Raw genomic sequence first — 18,749 nt, 5'->3', positions numbered from 1 at the left:
AAAAGCTTTTTGATACATAAATTCAGTAAAATTTCAGGATACAAAATCAATGTGCACAGATTAGTGGCACTGGTGTACACTAACAGTGACCAAACTAGGAATTAAATTAAGAACTCAACTCATTTAAAAATAGCTGCAAAAAAAAAATAATAATTAGGAATATGTCTAACCAAGGTGGTGAAAGATCTCTACAAGAAAAATTACAAAATGTTGCTAAAAGAAATCACAGACAATGGAAACAAATGGAAACATATTTCATGCTTATGGATGGGTAGCAATCCTACTGCAACAATGATAAACCTACCAAAAGCAGTCTGCGAATTCAATGTAATTTCCATCAAAATAGCATTATTATTCTTCACAGAACTAAAAAAAAAAATCCTAAAATTTATATAAAATAAAAAGAGAGCCTCCATAGTTAAAGCAAGAAAAAAAAAAAAAAAAACAAAACAAAAACATACACAAAAAAATCTGAAGGCATCACATTATGTGACTTCAAACTATACTACAAGGCTGTAGTTACCAAAACAGCATTGTATGGGTATAAAAATAGACATTTAGACCAATGAAACAGAATAGCGAAACCAGAAATAAACACAAATACTTACAGCCAACTGATCTTTGACAAAGTAAACAAAGATATAAAGTGGGGAAAGAGCACCCTATTCAATAAATGGTGCTGGCATAATTGGGAAGCCACATATTGAAGAATAAAACTGGGTCTTTGGCTGAGCACAGAGGGTCATACCTGTTATCCCAGCCCTTAGGGAGGTTGAAGTGGGTGGATCACGAGGTCAGGAGTTCAAGACCAGCCTGGCCAAGATGGTGAAACCCCATCTCTACTAAAAATACAAAAAAAAATTAGCTGGGTATGGTGGCAGGTGCCTGTAATCCCAGCTACTCGGGAGGCTGAGGCAGAGAATTGCTTGAACCTGGGAGGTAGAGCCGAGATCATGCCACTGCACCCCAGCCTGGGACCAGAGCAAGACTCCATCTCAAAAAAAAAAAAAAAAAAAAATTGATCTTCATCGCTCACCTTATAAAAAAATTAACTCAAGATGGAGCAAATACTTTAATCTAAGACTGGAAACTACCCGAATTCTAAAGCATTGGAAAAACTCTTCTAGACATTGACTTGGGCAAAGAGTGCACGACCAAGAACCCCAAAGCAAATGCAACAAAAACAAAGACAGATGGGACTTAAACAATTCTCAAAAGAAGATATACAAATGGCCAACAACAACAACAAAAAATACTGAACATCACTGATGATTAATGATCAGGGAAATGCAAATCAAAAGCACAATGTGATACCACCTTACTCTTGCAAGAATGACCATAATTGGCTGGTCATGGTGGCTGATGCCTGTAATCCCAGCACTTTGGGAGACCAAGACTGGTGGATCACCTGAGGTCAGGAGTTCCAGAGGAGCCTGGCCAACATGGTAAAACCCCGCCTCTACTAAGAATACAAAAATTAGCAGGGTGTGATGGCTTATGTCTGTAATCCCTGCTGCTCCCGAGGCTGAGGCTGGAGAATCGCTTGAACCCGGGAGGCGGAGGTTGCAGTGAGCCGAGATCGCACCACTGCACTCCAGTCTGGGCGAGAGAGAGAGACTCCATCTCAAAAACAAACATACAAACAGAAAAGACCATAATTAAAACATCAAAAAATGGACCGGGCAAGGTGGCTCATGCCTGTAATCACAGCAAACTCCCTCTCGAAAAAAAAAAAAAAGAAGAAAGAAAGAAAAGAAAAGGAAAGAAGGGATAAAACCACAAATATTGTGTGTCCTCACTTATGAATGGGAGCTAAGCTATGAAGATGCAAAGGCATAAAAATTATATAATGGGGCCAGGTGCGGTGGCTCACGCTTGTAATCCCAGCACTCTGGGAGGCTGAGGCGGGCTATCACCTGAGGTCAGGAGTTCAAGACCAGCCTGACCAACATGGAGAAACCCTGACTTTACTAAAAATACAAAATTAGCCGGGCATGGTGGCGCATGCCTGTAATCCCAGCTACTCGGGAAGGCTGAGGCAGGAGAATTGCTAGAACCTGGGAGGCGGAGGTTGCGGTGAGCCGAGATCGTTCCGTTGTACTCCAGCCTGGGCAACAAGAGCGAAACTCCATCACAAAAAAAAAAAAAAAAATAAAAAATTAAAAATTAAAAAGAATTATATAATGGACTCTGGGCACACAGCGGGAAGGGTGGGAGAGGGAGTGAGGGATGAGAGACTACATATTGGATACAGTGCACACTGCTTGGGTGATTGGTGCACCTAAATCTCAGAAATCACCACAAAAGAACTTATCCATGTAACCAAATACTACCTGTACCCAAAACTACTGAAATATAACAATTTAAGACAAAAATAAAACCCCCAAAACCCTGTAAGTTGAAGTTTATATGCTTTGGCTTTTTTTTCCAGAAGTGGTCTCACTCTGTCACCCAGAATGGAGAGCAGTGGCTTGATCAGGGCTCACTGCAGCCACAACCTCCTGGACTCAGGCAGTCCTCCTACTTCTGCCCCTGAATAGCTGGTACTACAGGTTCAGGCCACCATGCTAAATTGGCTGGGTGTGGTGGTGGGCGCCTCGAATCCCAGCTACTCAGGAGGCTGAGGCAGAAGAATCGCTTGAACCCAGGAGGCGGAGGTTGCAGTGAGCTGAGATCATGCCATTGCACTCTGGCCTGGCTGGCAGAGCAACATCTGTCTTAAAAAAAAAAAAAAAAAAGATTAAAGATTGTTTCAAGTTAAAAAAATAGTCTAATAAAATAAAATTGAAAAAGTTAAAAAATTATAAGAGATTATAAAGCTGGGTGCCGTGGCTCAAGCCTGTAATTCCAGCACTTTGGGAGGCCGAGGTGGGCGGATTGCCTGAGGTCAGGAGTTTGAGACCAGCCTGGCCTCAACATGGTGAAACCCTGTTTCTATTAAAAAAAAAAAAAAAAAATTAGCCAGGCGTGGTGGCAGGCGCCTGTAATCCCAGCTTCTGGGCAGACTGGGGCAGGAGAGGTGCACCCCCGAGGGGGAGCTTTCAGTGAGCCGAGATCGCGCCACTGCACACCAGCCTGGGTGGCAGAGGGAGACTCTGTCTCAAACAAACAAACAAACAAAGAGATTATTAAATATATGTGAAAATCTAGAGTGTTCAAAAATGACAAATTTGATGGATTTATTTATAAGGTTTTACTAAAATTAGGTTGAGTTTTTGTTTTGTTTTGTTTTTTGAGATGGCGTTTCACTCTTGTTGCCCAGGCTGAAGTGCAATGGCCCGATCTCGGCTCACTGCAACCCCCACCTCCTGGGTTCAAATGATTCTCCTGCCTTAGCCTCCTGAGTAGCTGGGATTACAGACACCCACCAACACACCCGACTCATTTTTGTATTTTTAGTGGAGAAGGGGTTTCACCAGGTCGACCAGGCTGGTCTTGAACTTCTGACCGCAGGTGATCCACCCGCCTCGGTCCCCCAAACTGATGCTGTTAAAGGAGTAAACCATCGCGCCCAGCCTTCGGTATTGATAATACACTCTTAGTAAAGTAAAAATTGATTTACTCTTGAACAAAAAATTATGTATTATTAACATGACAGTAAACTATATTTGTTCACATTTCGAATACATTTAAAAAGAGAGTAAAGAAGAGAAAGAATTTTCCCATGCTCTGGGGTGGGCCTGGCTAAGCTCAGGGAGGCAGCCCTGCCTGAAAAGGCTGCAGCCTTTTCTTATCAGAAGCATCTGATAACATCTTCTGTCACTCAGGGCCCGAAGGGGCGGGGCCTTAAACATCATCCAATCAGGGATGCTGGGCTGGGACCGTCCAATCAGGCATGCAGCTGGAGCGGACAGCGCGGCTTCCGGGATGTGCTCGGACCTTTGGCTCTCACCGCAGTCGGAGGTCAAGGTGTTGTGCTTACTGCTGTGTGTCCTCTGCACCTAGAGGCCCAGGTTCTGTGGTCTTGTGACCTGCAGGTATTGGGAGATCCACAACTAAGTCGCCAGGACCTCCTGGAAGCCTAGAAATGGTGAGTGTGCCGGGTCCGACATCCGGAGAGAGTGGCCGGGGCTGGTTGGAACCGGTGGGAAGTGGCTGTGGCGGGACTCAGGCTTCCCCACAGTCAGCTCCACAATCTGTGCCCCGAGTTCTCCCTGCCTAGCTCCACCTCAGTCCGCTTCAGCCATAAGATGGCGGCTGCGCTGACACCTGGCCTCCGGGCGTCCTGTCTCTAACCTGCGCTGTGACTGTGCCCTGGCCTGGAGACCTTTTCGGGCAGCTCTGCACCCGCAGCGCAGAGTCTCTCCCAGATGTGCAGTGACCATGGGAGGGTCGTCAGAGGAGAATCCTGACTCCGCGTGTGGGTTCATGAATGGAAAGAGCTTTGGTCCGTGAGGTTCCCAGCTCCTGTTTTCTCCTGCTAAAAATTTACGGAAGTCACCCCACAAATATTAAAGAATTTATCAAAAGAGTGATTCCAAAATTGAAGAGCACCCAGCTTGGGTTGTAGTTTATGGTCTATTGAAGGGATTTGACAGAAGAGTTTTGTAAGGCGCATAATGAAGAAAACCAAATTCAATAATTGGTTAGGTACAGTTACGTAGTTTCTTAGTTTGTACTATCAAGATGGAAATTTCTTGGCCGGGCGCGGTGGCTCAAGCCTGTAATCCCAGCACTTTGGGAGGCCGAGACGGGCGGATCACGAGGTCAGGAGATCGAGACCATCCTGGCTAACATGGTGAAACCCTGTTTCTATTAAAAAAAAAAAAAAATTAGCCAGGCGTGGTGGCAGGCGCCTGTAATCCCAGCTACTCGGGAGGCTGAGGCAGGAGAATGGCGTAAACCCAGGAGGCGGAGCTTGCAGTGAGCTGAGACCCGGCCACTGCACTCCAGCTTGGGCGGCAGAGCGAGACTCCGTCTCAAAAAAAAAAAAAAAAAAAAAGATGGAAATTTCTTGATTATGTAGTCAGAGATTAATTGGCAGTTTATAGTTTGTTAAGCCTGAAATTTTTTCCCCAATATAGTAATTTACAAAAAATGCATTTGAATTAGTTTGTTTTTTTGAGATAAAGCCTCGCTCTGTCGCCCAGGCTGGAGTGCAATGGCGCCGTCTGGGCTCACTGTAGTCTCCACCTACCAGGTTCAAGTGATTCTCCTGACTTAGCCTCCCAAGTAGCTGGGATTACAGGCATGCGCCACCACGCCCCGTTAACTTTGTTTATTTTTATTTTTATTTTTTGTTTTTGAGACGGAGTCTGGCTCTGTCCCCCAGGCTGGAGTGCAGTGGCGCGATCTCGGCTCACTACAAGCTCCGCCTTCCGGATTCACGCGATTCTCCTGCCTCAGCCTCCCAAGTAGCTGGGACTACAGGAGCCCGCCACCTCGCCCGGCTAATTTTTCTATTTTTCTTTTTCTTTTTTTTTTTTTTTGAGACGGAGTCTCGCTCTGTCGCCCAAACTGGAGTGCAGTGGCCGGATCTCAGCTCACTGCAAGCTCCGCCTTTCGGGTTTACGCCATTCTCCTGCCTCAGCCTCCCGAGTAGCTGGGACTACAGGTGCCCGGTACCTCGCCCGGCTAGTTTTTTGTATTTTTTAGTAGAGACGGGGTTTCACCGTGTTAGCCAGGATGGTCTCGATCTCCTGACCTCGTGATCCGCCCGTCTCGGCCTCCCAAAGTGCTGGGATTACAGGCTTGAGCCACCGCGCCCGGCCAATTTTTCTTTTTTTCGTAGAGACGGGGTTTCGCGGTGTTAGCCAGGATGGTCTCGATCTCCTGACTTGTGATCCGCCAGCCTCGGGCTCCCAAAGTGGTGGGATTACAGGCGTGAGCCACCATGCCCAGCCATCTTTGTATTTTTAATAGAGACGGGGTTTCACCATGTTGATCAGGCTGGTGTGGAACTCCTGACCTCGTGTTTCACCCGCCTCGGCCTCCCAAAGTGCTGGGATTACAGGCTTGAGCCACCGCGCCCGGCCTCTGCATCAATTTTCTAAGAATAATGATCTCCAGCTTCATTCCGTGTTGCTGCAAAGGACATAATCTTTTTTTTTCTTTCTTACTTTTCGTTTTTTTGTTTTGTTTTATGGCCACACAGGATTTCATGATTTCATGATGTTTATGTACCATTATTTGTTTGTTTTGAGATGGAGTCTCGCTATGTCACTCATGCTGGAGTACAGTGGTATGATCTCAGTTCACTGCAACCTCCACCTCCCAGGTTCAAGCAATTCTTCTGCCACAGCCTCCTGAGTAACTAGGATTACAGGCGTGTGCCACAGCACCCAGCTAATTTTTGTATTTTTAGTATAGACGGAGTTTTTACCATGTAGGCCAGGCTGGTCTCAAACTCCTGACTTCCAGTGATCCATCGCCTTGGTCTCCCAAAGTGTTGGAATTATAGGTGTGAGCCATTGCACCTGGCCCATATTTTGTTATTAAGTTTTTTATATTTTGTTATATTTGGAGACAGGGTCTCACTCTTTTTCCCAGGCTGGAGTGCAGTGGTGTGGTCTTGGCTCACTGAAACCTCAACCTCTCAGGCTCAAGCTATCCTCTTCTACCTAAGCTTCCCAAGTAGCTAAGAATAAAGGTTTGTGCCACCATGCCTAGCTAATTTTTCTTTTTGTATTTTATTTTATTTTTTTTTATAGATGGGATTTTGCCATGTTGTCCATGCTGGTCTCAAACTCCTGAGCTCAGGCAATCCACCTGGCTCGGCCCCCAAAGTGCTGGATTACAGGCGTGTGCCATCATATAACCATACCATATTTTCTTTATCCAGTCTACCAGTGATAGGCATTTAGACTGTTTCCATGTCTTTGCTATTGTGAATAGCGCTGCAATGAATGTGATTGTGCATGTGTCTTTAAAATAGAATAATTTGTATATTTTTAGGTATATACCCAATTGTGAGGTTACTGGGTCAAATGGTAATTTTGTTTTTAGTTTAGTGAGGAATCACCACACTGCTTTTCACAATGGTTGAATTATAATAATGACCATTCTCACTGGTTGGAGATGATTTCTTATTGTGGTTTTCTTTTTGTATTTCTTTTTTTTTTTTTTTTTTTGAGACGGAGTCTTGCTCTGCTGCCCAGGCTGGAGTGCAGTGGCCGGCTCTCAGCTCACTGCAAGTTCCGCCTCCCGGGTTCACGCCATTCTCCTGTCTCAGCCTCCCAAGTAGCTGGGACTACAGGCGCCCGCCTCGTCGCCCGGCTAGTTTTTTGTATGTTTTAGTAGAGACGGGGTTTCACCGTATTAGCCAGGATAGTCTCGATCTCCTGACCTCATGATCCGCCCGTCTCGGCCTCCCAAAGTGCTGGGATTACAGGCTTGAGCCACCGCGCCCGGCCTCTTTTGTATTTCTCTAATGATTAGTGATGAGCATTTTTTTATATGCTTGTTAGCCACATGTTTGTCTTCTTTTAAAGACAAGCAGCTTTTTCATGTTTTTTATCTTCTTTTAAGTGAGGTTTTTTTTCCCTTGTAAACTTGTCTTAGTTCCTAGGGGATTCTGGATAGCAGACCTTTGTCAGAAGCATAGTTTGCAAATATTTCTATTATTCTGTAGGTTGTCACTTTACTGTGTTGATAGTTTCCTTCGCTGTGAAAAAGATCATTAGTTTAATTAGGTCCCATTTGTCAATTTTTGCTTTTGTTGCAATTACTTTTGATATCTTCATCATGAAATCTTTGCCAGTTTCTATGTCTAGAATGGCACTTCTTACCTTCTAGGGTTTCTTTTTTTATACACCTAATTTTTAAGATTAACATTTAAGTCTTTCATTTACCTTGAGTTCAGCAGTATGACCACTTTATGATAGTGATCTTTTTTATTCATGAGCATAAAGTAGTATTCCATTTGTTTGTGTCATCTCTGGCTTCCTTAAGCATTGTTTTGTAATTCTTGTCATAGAGATCTTTTACCTTTCTGGTTATCTGTATTTCTAGATATGTTATTCTTTTCTGTGGCAGTGTGAATGGGATTGTGTTTTCCATTCAGATTTGGCCTAGATGTTCTTGATATATAGGGTTGCTACTAATTTTTGTACATTTCTTTTGTATCCTGAGACTTTACTCAAGTCGTCAGTTTAAAGAGCTTTTCTGCTGAGAGTATAGGGGTTTCCAGATGTAGAATCATGTTGTTTGCAAATAGGGATAGTTTGACTTTCTCTCTTTTTGTTTGGATGCCTTTTATTTTTATCTTTTGCCTGATTGCTCTGGCTAAGACTTCAATTTTATGTTGAATAGGACTGTTGAGAGAAGGCATCCTTGTCTTGTGCCAGTTATCAAGAAGGAATACTTACAGGTTTTGTCCATTCAGTATGTTGGCTGTTTGTTTGTCATAGATAACTTACTATTTTGATGTATGTACCTTCAATGCCTAGTTTGTTGAGGGTTTTTAACATGAAAAATGTTAAATTTTATTGAAAGCTTTTTGTGCATCTATTGAGATAGTCTTGTGGTTTCTCTGTTTAATTCCGTTTATGTGATGAATCACATTTATTGATTTGTGTATGTTGAAGAAACCTTGAATCCCCAAAACAAACCGTAGTTTATCACAGTGGGTTAGCTTTTTGATAAGCTGTGGGATTTGGTTTGCCAGTAGTTTGCTGACGATTTTTTTTTTTTTCTTTTTTGAGATGGAGTCTTGCTGTGTCACCCAGGCTGGAGTGCAGAGCATGATCTTGGCTCACTGCAACCTCTGCCTCCCAGGTTCAAGTGATTCTCCTGTCTCAGCCTCTTGAATAGCTGGGCTTACAGGTGTGTGCTACCACACTCAGCTAGTTTTTTTGTGTTTTTAGAAGAGAGGGGGTTTCATCGTGTTGGCCAGGTTGGTCTTGAACTCCCGGCATCAGGTAATCAGCCCATCTTGGCCTCCCAAAGTGCTGAGATTACAGGCATGAGCCACTGGGCCCAGCCGTTTGTTGAAGATTTTGGCATCAGTGTTCATCAAGGATATTGGCCTGAAGTTGCCTTTTTTCTGTTTTATCTCTGTTAGATTTTGGTATCAGAATGATGCTGTTCTTACATAATGAGTTGGAGAGGAGTTTCTTCTTTTTAATCTTTTGATTTTGTTTTAGTAGAAATAATTTTATCTTTTGAAATTGTTTTAGTAGAAATAATATCAGTTTCTATTTGTACATCTGGTAGAATTCAGCTGTGAATATGTCTGGTCCTGAGCTTCATTTGATTGGTCGGTTATTTATTACTCATTCAATTTTTTGAGCTTTTTTTTATTTAAAGAATAAAGTAAGTTCTTCCCAGATATTTGTTTTATATATCAGAGGCTTTAATTATATTCTACAAGTTTTTTTTTTTAATTTAGCAAGGTAAGACTATTCTTTTTTTTTTTTTTCTTTGAGACGGAGTCTCACTCTGTTGCCCAGGCTGGAGTGCAGTGGCCGGATCTCAGCTCACTGCAAGCTCCGCCTTTCGGGTTTACGCCATTCTCCTGTCTCAGCCTCCCGAGTAGGTGGGACTACAGGCGCCCGCCTCGTCGCCGGCTAGTTTTTTGTATTTTTAGTAGAGACGGGGTTTCACCGTATTAGCCAGGATGGTCTCGATCTCCTGACCTCGTGATCCGCCCGTCTCGGCCTCCCAAGTGCTGGATTACAGGCTTGAGCCACCGCGCCCGGCCTCTTTTTTTTTTTTTTTCTTTGAGATGGAGTCTCACTCTGTTGCCCAGGCTGGAGTGCAGTGGCCGGATCTCAGCTCACTGCAAGCTCCACCTCCCAAGTTTACGCCATTCTCCTGCCTCAGCCTCCCAAGTAGCTGAGACTACAGGCGCCCGCCACCACGCCCGGCTACTTTTTGTATTTTTTAGTAAAGATCGGATTTCACTGTGTTAGCCAGGATGGTCTCGTGTTAGCCAGGATGGTCTCGATCTCCTGACCTTGTGATCCGCCCGTCTCGGCTCCCAAAGTGCTGGAATTATAGGCTTGAGCCACCGCGCCCGGCCAATTTTTTGAGCTTATCTATCTATTAAGGGCTTTGATGTTTTTGTGTGTATTGAGTCTTGGGAGGATGTATTTGTTCCAGAATTTTTTTGTTTCTTCTAGAGTTTTGTTTTGTTTTTTATGTGCATAGTATATTCATACAGACTTCAGTATATATATTTTTTGTTTTATTTGCTTATGTGCATAGTATATTCATAGACTTCAGTATATTTTTGTGGAGTCAGCGGTAATGTCTTTTTTTCTCATTTCTAATTGTGTTTATTTGTATCTTCTTCATTAATCTAGCTAGTAGTTTATTTACCTTTTCTAAAAAAAAATAGATTTAATGCGTGGATTTCTTGATATTTTGTAGTTTTTCATGTCTAAATCTCCTTCAGTTCAGATCTGATTTTGGTTATTTCTTGTCTTTTGCTAGCTTAGGGGCTTATTTGCTTTTGCTGCTCTCAGTCTTTTGTTTATGATGTCAGGTTGTTAAACTGAGATCTAACTTTTTGATGTGAGGATTTAATGCTATACATTTTTCTTTTTTTTTTTTTTTTTTTTTTTTTTTTGAGGCGGAGTCTCGCTCTGTCGCCCGGGCTGGAGTGCAGTGGCCGGATCTCAGCTCACTGCAAGCTTCGCCTCCCGGGTTTACACCATTCTCCTGCCTCAGCCTCCCGAGTAGCTGGGACTACAGGCGCCCGCCACCTCGCCCGGCTAGTTTTTGTATTTTTAGTAGAGACGGGGTTTCACCGTGTTAGCCAGGATGGTCTCGATCTCCTGACCTCGTGATCCGCCCGTCTCGGCCTCCCAAAGTGCTGGGATTACAGGCTTGAGCCACCGCGCCCGGCCCATTTTTCTTTTAACGCTGTCTTAGCTGTATTTCAGGGTCTCTGGTATATTGTATTTTTGTTCTTTCTTGTTTCAAAAGACTTCTTGGTTTCTGCTTTAATATCATTATTTACCAAAAAGTTATTCAAGTGTAGACCGTTTAATTTTTATTTTATTGTATGGTTTCCAGTTGTTTTATTGGTATTGAATTATATTTTTCTTAAGCTGTAGTCTGTGTGTGTGGTTTGTATCATTTTGGGATTTTTGAATTTGCTGAGAATAGTTTTATTTCTGATTGTGTGGTCAATTTTAGAGTATGTGCCATGTGGTAATGAGAAGAATGTATATTATGGTATTTTTAGATGAAGAGTTCTGTAGATGTCTATTAGGACTATTTGGTCGAGTGTTGAGTTCAGGTCCTAATATTGTTGTTAATTTTCTCCTTCAATGATCTGTCCATTAGTGCCTGTGAGATGTCATCTCCGATTATTACTGTGTCAGATTCTAAGTCTCTTCATAGGTCTCTAAGAACTTGCTTTATTCATGTGAACCCATGGATTTTTTTTATAACGCCTTTCTCTCTTCTGCTTTTCCCCCCATAAACATCCTTTCAAGTGCACACAGTGTGCAAAATTCAGATGTCCAAGAGTTCAAGAACTTGTCCAGAGACCTGGCTGTTGTAAGAGAAAATATAAATTTGCAATAAGAGGCTTTATTCTCATATGTGAAAATAAAGGAGGATAACTTGCTGATTTTTAAAAAAAGGTTTAGATTATATGTATATATTTCCTCTGCTTTTTGAAATATATCTAAATCATATTAACAATGACACCTTTTGTCATTCTTTTTGACTGAGAATTGTCTTTATCTGGGACCTGAGATTCATTGCTTTCTTTTTGTCTTGGCAAAAGATTATTTTTTTTTATCTTTAGTCTTTAAACTAGACACAGATTTGTTCAGAGTAAACTTCATTTCAAGAGCATTAAAAAGTTGAGCACAAAGGTTGGAATAAATTTAGCAATACAGAATAAAATAGACTAAAAGATACTGAATAAGTTCTTTGGCAGAAACCTGATTATCCAAGGTGATTATTTGCAGGCTGACATACTTACACTGCAAAAGCCAGAAGAGTTCAGTGTATAAACTGAACAGTGGAGTCTGTTGTACTTGGGTTACTTCAGTACAGTTAGTGTAGTTATGTGTAGTGTTTGTAGACAACCTGCATTCATATAAATTAAACAGTATTTTCTACAATAGTATGAATATAAGGCCACAATATTTACTTTGATTGAATTCCTTATTTTAATATTGTTATTCATACTTTTGAAATATAGTGTTTTAACTGAATTATAGTTCAGATAATTTTTTAAAATCTTACATACCTTATGACAAGTACATAAAATTAGTCATACTTATGTATTTATATCTGATATCCAAAGAAATTTACCATTAAATTGTTACAGTAGCTATTAGTGTGACATGCTTATTAATTTATCCAATAGTAGTAGTTATAGGTAAGGATAATTTTAGTGTCATATTTTACCAAATTAGTATGCTGCTATTATGGGACAAATAAAGACAGGTGATATGGCTACCCAAAAACCATAATAGCTCTCCAGTTAGCTATGTTGCAAGCTCTAATATATTCTACTATATTAACACAGATTTCAATTTTTTATAAAAAAGTGCTGGTGGAAGTTGTCAGATATATTCCAATATAGATCTCACATTCAATGGTTAGCAAATAAGAGAGCAGCAGAGATGGAAGATAAATCTTGTAAAATTCTGCTGAGAACTGGGCACGGTGGCTCATGCCTCTAATCCCAGGACTGTGGGAGGCCAAGGTGGGTGGATCACCTGAGGTCAGGAGTTTGAGACCAGCCTGGACAACATAGTGAAACCTTTTCTCTACCAAAAATACAAAATTCGCCAGGTGTGGTGGTGCATGCCTGTAGTCCCAGCTATTTGTGAGGCTCAGACAGGAGAATCACTTGAACCCAGGAAGCAAAGGTTGCAGTGAGCCAAGATCACACCATTGCACTCCAGCCTGGGCAACAAGAATGAAACTCCATCTCAAAAAAAAAAAAAAAATTCTGCTGAGAATGTGCCCCCTTTATTCAATAATGCTCATGTTTCTCTTGCTGAGAGTAGCTATGCACTTTGGGTGTTTGGAGAGAAATTCTTCTTAGGGAGGTATTTTCTGGCTGACTTGATCAATCTTATATCCAATCTCAGTTTTTTCTTAAGACATTTTAACTTTTTTCTCTCAATATAGTTTTTCTCAGAAGAAGAGCTGTTTTTCTCTCGAATGCATAGTGTGTCTGTTTCAGAAACCCTATTAGTATCCCATGGTGTCTGTGAAAGACGTGGGCTGTCACAGTGAGAACTCAGAGCTATCTCTATCTGGAGTCATGCTAAAACCCAGCAGTATTTTTTTCATGTCACCATTATAAATAAAAACTGAGGCTGAAACACTGCTCCCTTTTCTATTATTGTGAAGGTGCAATTCTACCCAGGAGGTCTGCAGACTCTCCTCCTGCTGCTCAGGCTTCACTCTCTGATGTGGCACCGGCATGCTGCTGTGGCAACTGGGATTCACCTAAGATGTGAGTTTCCAACTGTGAGCCCTGTGCTGTGGGCTGTGCCTCAGTGGCAGATGGTAGGGGTCAAGAGAATACACTGGCCACCAGGAGAGGGAACAAGAGTGCTCAAGCCCAATGCTCGGGGAGTAGAGAGCTATTGCTTTAAAATTTAAATAGCCAAAAAGATAGCACCCGAATCAACAATTTTTGTAGAAGAGTCGAAGCCTACCTTCACCAGACACTGGGGTTCAAGTTGCACAACTACCTCCAGTCATGAAGATGTGAAAAGTTTATTTTGTCATTGATTATAACCATTTAGCATGCATGGATGGCCTTCCCAACTACCAGGTGAATTTAGGATGAACTATGTGTGACATGGTGCTGTAAATTCTACTTGTAGACGAATTATGGTGATTGTCTTTCTGTCTTTGCAATCTCTTGAGCAAATTGACTGTAATGTCACATTCACATGTAATTGTATAATAAAACAGTTTTCTTTCTGTTCTGTTATTGTGGAGTTCCTTTGGGGCTAAAGAAAATTTTGCTTATAATTATATTTTCCAAACCCAGTCTAGAATTACCAGACATCATGGAAACACATAAGGTACCAACTAAGCTTTACTCTAGATGGGCCTTTTTGGCTTCCAGTCAATTCACAATTGTGCAGTGAAGTGCATGCTGTCCCCTAAATATGCAGGTGGAATTGCGTCTCTGCCTACTTAGTATCTATCATCCTCTGCAGTCACTTTTAGAGAGGCTAGACCAGATTTCTACAAACTTCATAAGTCAGATATTAACCATTTTACCTCTTCCAACGACTTGTGTCTTCAGACCTGAAACTGATTCAGTGACCATCAGGCACTGAAACCCAATCAGAGTAAAATATGTGCATTGAGTAGACCTGTAGACATGAGAATCTCCACTTCTCCCTCCTTCCTCATGCTAAAATGCCCACAAATGTTGAGATAACATTTACCTGAATATTGCTGCTACTTTACCCATGCAGGGCCTGAATTTGCAGCTCCAAATTCTAAATGTAGGTCTTGAGAATTGAGATGGAAAAAAAAGTTTTTGTCTGAGGAATGCAAGTCCTTTTAGGTATCAAACTCAGAGACATTAAAATGAGAGCACAGTCATGTTTCTCTCCCTTTTTTTTTCAGCTGTATATCTCTTGAAACTGTTCACTGTTGCCCCAAGTAGCTATAAATTAAAGTAATTCCACACTGGACACTACATTCCATATCCTTAACCTTGATGTATATCCAATCAGTCATTAAAGTTATTTCTTTACATAAGTAAGAATTTCTCACAACCAATTTTGTATCAGTGAGCACTCACTGTTACTTTTTCTTGTTTTGCCTTTACAAATCCACTTGTAAGTGCTGCTAATCAAAGTGTAGGTTCCAGGCAACTTGAATATTTTGTCTCAAGTTAAAATCCTTAAGCTTGACCCAAATAAAATGTCTGCTTTTGTTCATGTTGTGTCAGCTTTTTTGTTGTTTTTGTTTGTTTGTTTTTTGAGATGGAGTCTCGCTCTGTCGTCCAGGCTGGAGTGCAATGGCCAGATCTCAGCTCACTGCAAGCTCCGCCTCCCAGGTTTATGCCATTCTCCTGCCTCAGCCTCCCGAGTAGCTGGGACTACAGGCACCCGCCACCTCGCCCGGCTAGTTTTTTGTATTTTTTAGTAGAGATGGGGTTTCACCATGTTAACCAGGATGGTCTTGATCTCCTGACCTCGTGATCCGCCCATCTCGGCCTCCCAAAGTGCTGGAATTACAGGCTTGAGCCACCGCACCGGGCCTGTGTTAGCTTTTTTAAGGTAAAATATTATTTAGAATGTTCTAGAGCAGCATCTGTGAGGAAATATCTCCTTTAGTTTCACTTTACTTACTGTAACACCCAAAAATGCAGAGTGAGATTGATTTCACCTAGAATCTGCAAATAAGGTCTGGCTGGCCTCTGCCTGGGATTTACAAGGCAGGGCCGGACTTTGGCTTTAGAATTCATAGAAAACCAACAGGAGGCATTTTCTGCATTGTGAGATATCAACGTAGACATTTTTAATTCCTCTTTTGAGAGTGTGGCTTTTTGACCTTTTCACATCTTTTTCATTAACCTGACACAGTCATATGAGAGGCTCCAGGAGTAAGTAGAATCTGATGGCAGAATCTGTAAGTGTAAACAAGCATCTTAAGGCCACAAAGTATCCAGAGCCATGACCACAACTATACCTACCTGTAAAATGTGATACTGGAGTAAGTATTCTTTTTTTTTTTTTTTTTTTGAGGCGGAGTCTCGCTCTGTCGCCCAGACTGGAGTGCAGTGGCCGATCTCAGCTCACTGCAAGCTCCGCCTCCCAGGTTCATGCCATTCTCCTGCCTCAGCCTCCCGGTAGCTGGACTACAGGCGCCCGCCACTTCGCCCGGCTATTTTTGTTTTTTTAGTAGAGATGGGGTTTCACACGTGTTACCAGATGGTCTCGATCTCCTGACCTCGTGATCCGCCCGTCTCGGCCTCCCAAAGTGCTGGGATTACAGGCTTGAGCCACCGCGCCCGGCTGGAGTATAGTATTCTTGTCCTTCTACTTACCCAACAGCTAGCAAATCAGGATGGATGACCCAGGTTCTGGAGTTCAACCAAGGCAGTTCCATTTTTTATTTAGAATCATCCTGAGTCTTCTCTGCCTGGCTTATCTTTGGACCATCAGCCCAGGGACACTGGGAACCCTCTCACAATCACCTGTGAATCTTTGAGACATTTGTGAATGTCCAGAACAGAATTGTATCAGGCTGACAAGAGTGATTAATTCTGCTTCTGTCCCAGTGTGAGAGAAATGAGTCATCTTGTGTTTGTTTTGCCCCTTACACAAGAAGTATCTTTGATTGGTACCCAGATGAGAGTTTTTCCAGTTCCCTGGTACTTGGGTAAAAAATTAGGAGGTCTGGAGGCTCAAACAGATAAACTAATTGCTTCCATTTCATATAGTCATTAAAAAAAAAATAGATGAAGCAGGCTGGGTGCAGTGTCTCATACCTGTAACCCCAGCACTTTGGGAAGCCAAGATGGTTGGATCATCTGAGGTCAGGAGTTTGAGACCAGCCTGGCCAACATGGTGAAACCCCATCTCTACTAAAAATGCCAAAAGTAGCTGGGTGTGGTGGCTCATGCCTGTAGGCCTGGCTACTTGTGAGGCTGTGGCAGAAGAATCTCTTGAACCTGGGAAGTGGAGGCTGCAGTAAGTTGAGATCACATCATTGCACTCCAGCCTGGGCAACAAAGTGAGACTTCGTCTCAAAAAACAGAAAAAGAAAAGAAAAATAGATGAAGCAGTCATGGTTCCTACCATCCTGGCAGTTTTAGCCTAGACTAGCAACTGGAAATGTGGTTGAAATATACATCAGATGGTGGGTACAGTAAATAGATGTGTGCAAAAATGTGGGCTTTCTTTGGGCCACTTTCTTTATACTGTGGCTTTTGATGTCTACACCTGAACTTAGAAGAGTTGTCATTATTATTTGTATTTATTTTACCCTGCTAAGAATACTTACTTTTTTTTTTTTTATTTGAGACAGAATCTCGCTCTGTCACCCAGGCTGGAGTCCAGTGGTGCGATCTCGGCTCACTGCCAGCTCCGCCTCCCGGGTTCATGCTATTCTCCTGCCTCAGCTTTCCGAGTCACCTGGACCACAGGCCCCGCCAGCACGCCCGGCTAATTGTGTGTGTGTGTGTGTGTGTTGTTTAGTAGAGACAGGTTTCACCGTGTTAGGATGGTCTCGATCTCCTGACCTTGTGATCCACCAACCTCAGCCTCCCAAAGTGCTGGGATTACAGGCGTGAGCCACTGCACCTGGCCAGAATACTTACTTCTGAAAAAATTATTCTAGATAACCTTAAGGGATTTTTTAAAATTGCTTATTAGCATATAATATAAAATTTACAGGGCAGTGGCAAAAAAGATTAAAATTATACAAACTCAGATTTAGGTTTACTTAAGTAAGCTTTAGAAAAAAGAGCTGACAATACCCCCCAGTGACATAGAGAACTTAATTGTACATCGGCTGTACACTCTGCCCCAGCCCTGTTCATATTCACCCTTTTTGGAGTCCTTATTTATGTCTGGCTCTACCCTGGCGTCTTGCCTCACAGAACTCATTAGAAGAGATCAGAGTTTTGGGTCATGAATCCTGTTGCCTTTTTAGAGCTGGTGTTCAACATTTTCTGCAACCCAACAGATAAATGGGAAATATAAAGTATGTATTATAGGATCTTACTTTTCATATTTTTTGTTAAAACCAGTGCTTCGGTGAAACCCCGTCTCTACTAAAAATACAAAAACTAGCTGGGCGAGATGGTGGGTGCCTGTAGTCCCAGCTACTCGGGAGGCTGAGGCAGGAGAATGGTGTAAACCCGGGAGGCGGAGCTTGCAGTGAGCTGAGATCTGGCCACTGCACTCCAGTCCGGGCGACAGAGCGAGACTCTGCCTCAAAAAAAAAATTAAAATAAAAAATAAAAAATAAAAAAATAAAACCAGTGCTTGCAGAAACATTATTTAGCAACTTGTTTTCTATTCCTGCAGATCTAGTAGTTGATTCACAAGTCTCAAGAAAGTAAATATAAACACAACAAAAATTTATCTAAATTGTATTAAACTCTTTCCATCTGTATCTCTTTCATCTGTCTGTATTTACCTTTTATTCTATGCATTTTTTGAAAAAATCAATGACAGATCTACAGAAATAGAAATAAAAATGCTGGGTCCTTTAAAGCCTTGGAATTACTGAACATGTAGTATCAACTCACAGGGTGTTATTAGGATTAAACCACATAATGTGCTATCACAGTGCTCTGTAACATCCTATTGAGCACATAGTACCTGCTTAATAAACATTGCATTAGTACATGTGCACATGTTTTCCAAATGCAGACTTACTCAGAAATTGCTCCTTTCTGTTTTCTGTAACTTTTGAGGCGGAGTCTCGCTCTGTCGCCCGGATGGAGTGCAGTGGCCGGATCTCACTCACTGCAGCTTTTTACGCCATTCTCCTGCCTCAGCCTCCCGAGCTGACTACAGTACCTCGCATTTTTTTGTATTTTAGTAAGACGGGTTTCACCGTGTTAGCCAATGTTCTCGATCTTGCCTCGTGATCCGCCGTCTCGGCCTCCCAAAGTGCTGGGATTACAGCTTTGAGCCACCGTTCTGTAAACTTTAGAGTCAGCAAAGAATATAATACTTTAGAATGAAGAATGATTGTCTTCATTTGTACCAGAAGTATTTGTGTTGTGACAAGAGTGCTGGGTTATCAGCCCAGGCTTCTAATGAGTGTCACCTGGCCATTTTGCAGAACTCTGTTTACTTGTGCCCTGTCCATAGATTCTGTTTATTGTTCTGAGGGAAGTA

At 42.2% G+C, this 18,749-nt stretch overlaps 1 protein-coding gene across 1 annotated transcript in view; it reads right to left on the bottom strand.

Moving 5' to 3' along the window:
* The window catches only part of LOC117093528 (zinc finger protein 91-like), a 55,317-nt gene extending 41,973 nt beyond the window's left edge, over positions 1–13,344 (bottom strand). Inside the window, 2 exon segments of the mRNA XM_033228859.1 lie at positions 3,764–3,941; positions 13,282–13,344. Coding sequence (XP_033084750.1) covers positions 3,764–3,941; positions 13,282–13,344 — 241 coding nt within the window.
* Between the last annotated feature and the right edge of the window lie 5,405 nt (positions 13,345–18,749).

The sequence above is a fragment of the Trachypithecus francoisi genome, unplaced genomic scaffold (assembly GCF_009764315.1).
Source record: "Trachypithecus francoisi isolate TF-2019V2 unplaced genomic scaffold, Tfra_2.0 Lachesis_group12, whole genome shotgun sequence".
Taxonomy (NCBI): Eukaryota; Metazoa; Chordata; class Mammalia; order Primates; family Cercopithecidae; genus Trachypithecus; species Trachypithecus francoisi.
This window is presented reverse-complemented; position numbering and strand designations above follow the sequence as displayed.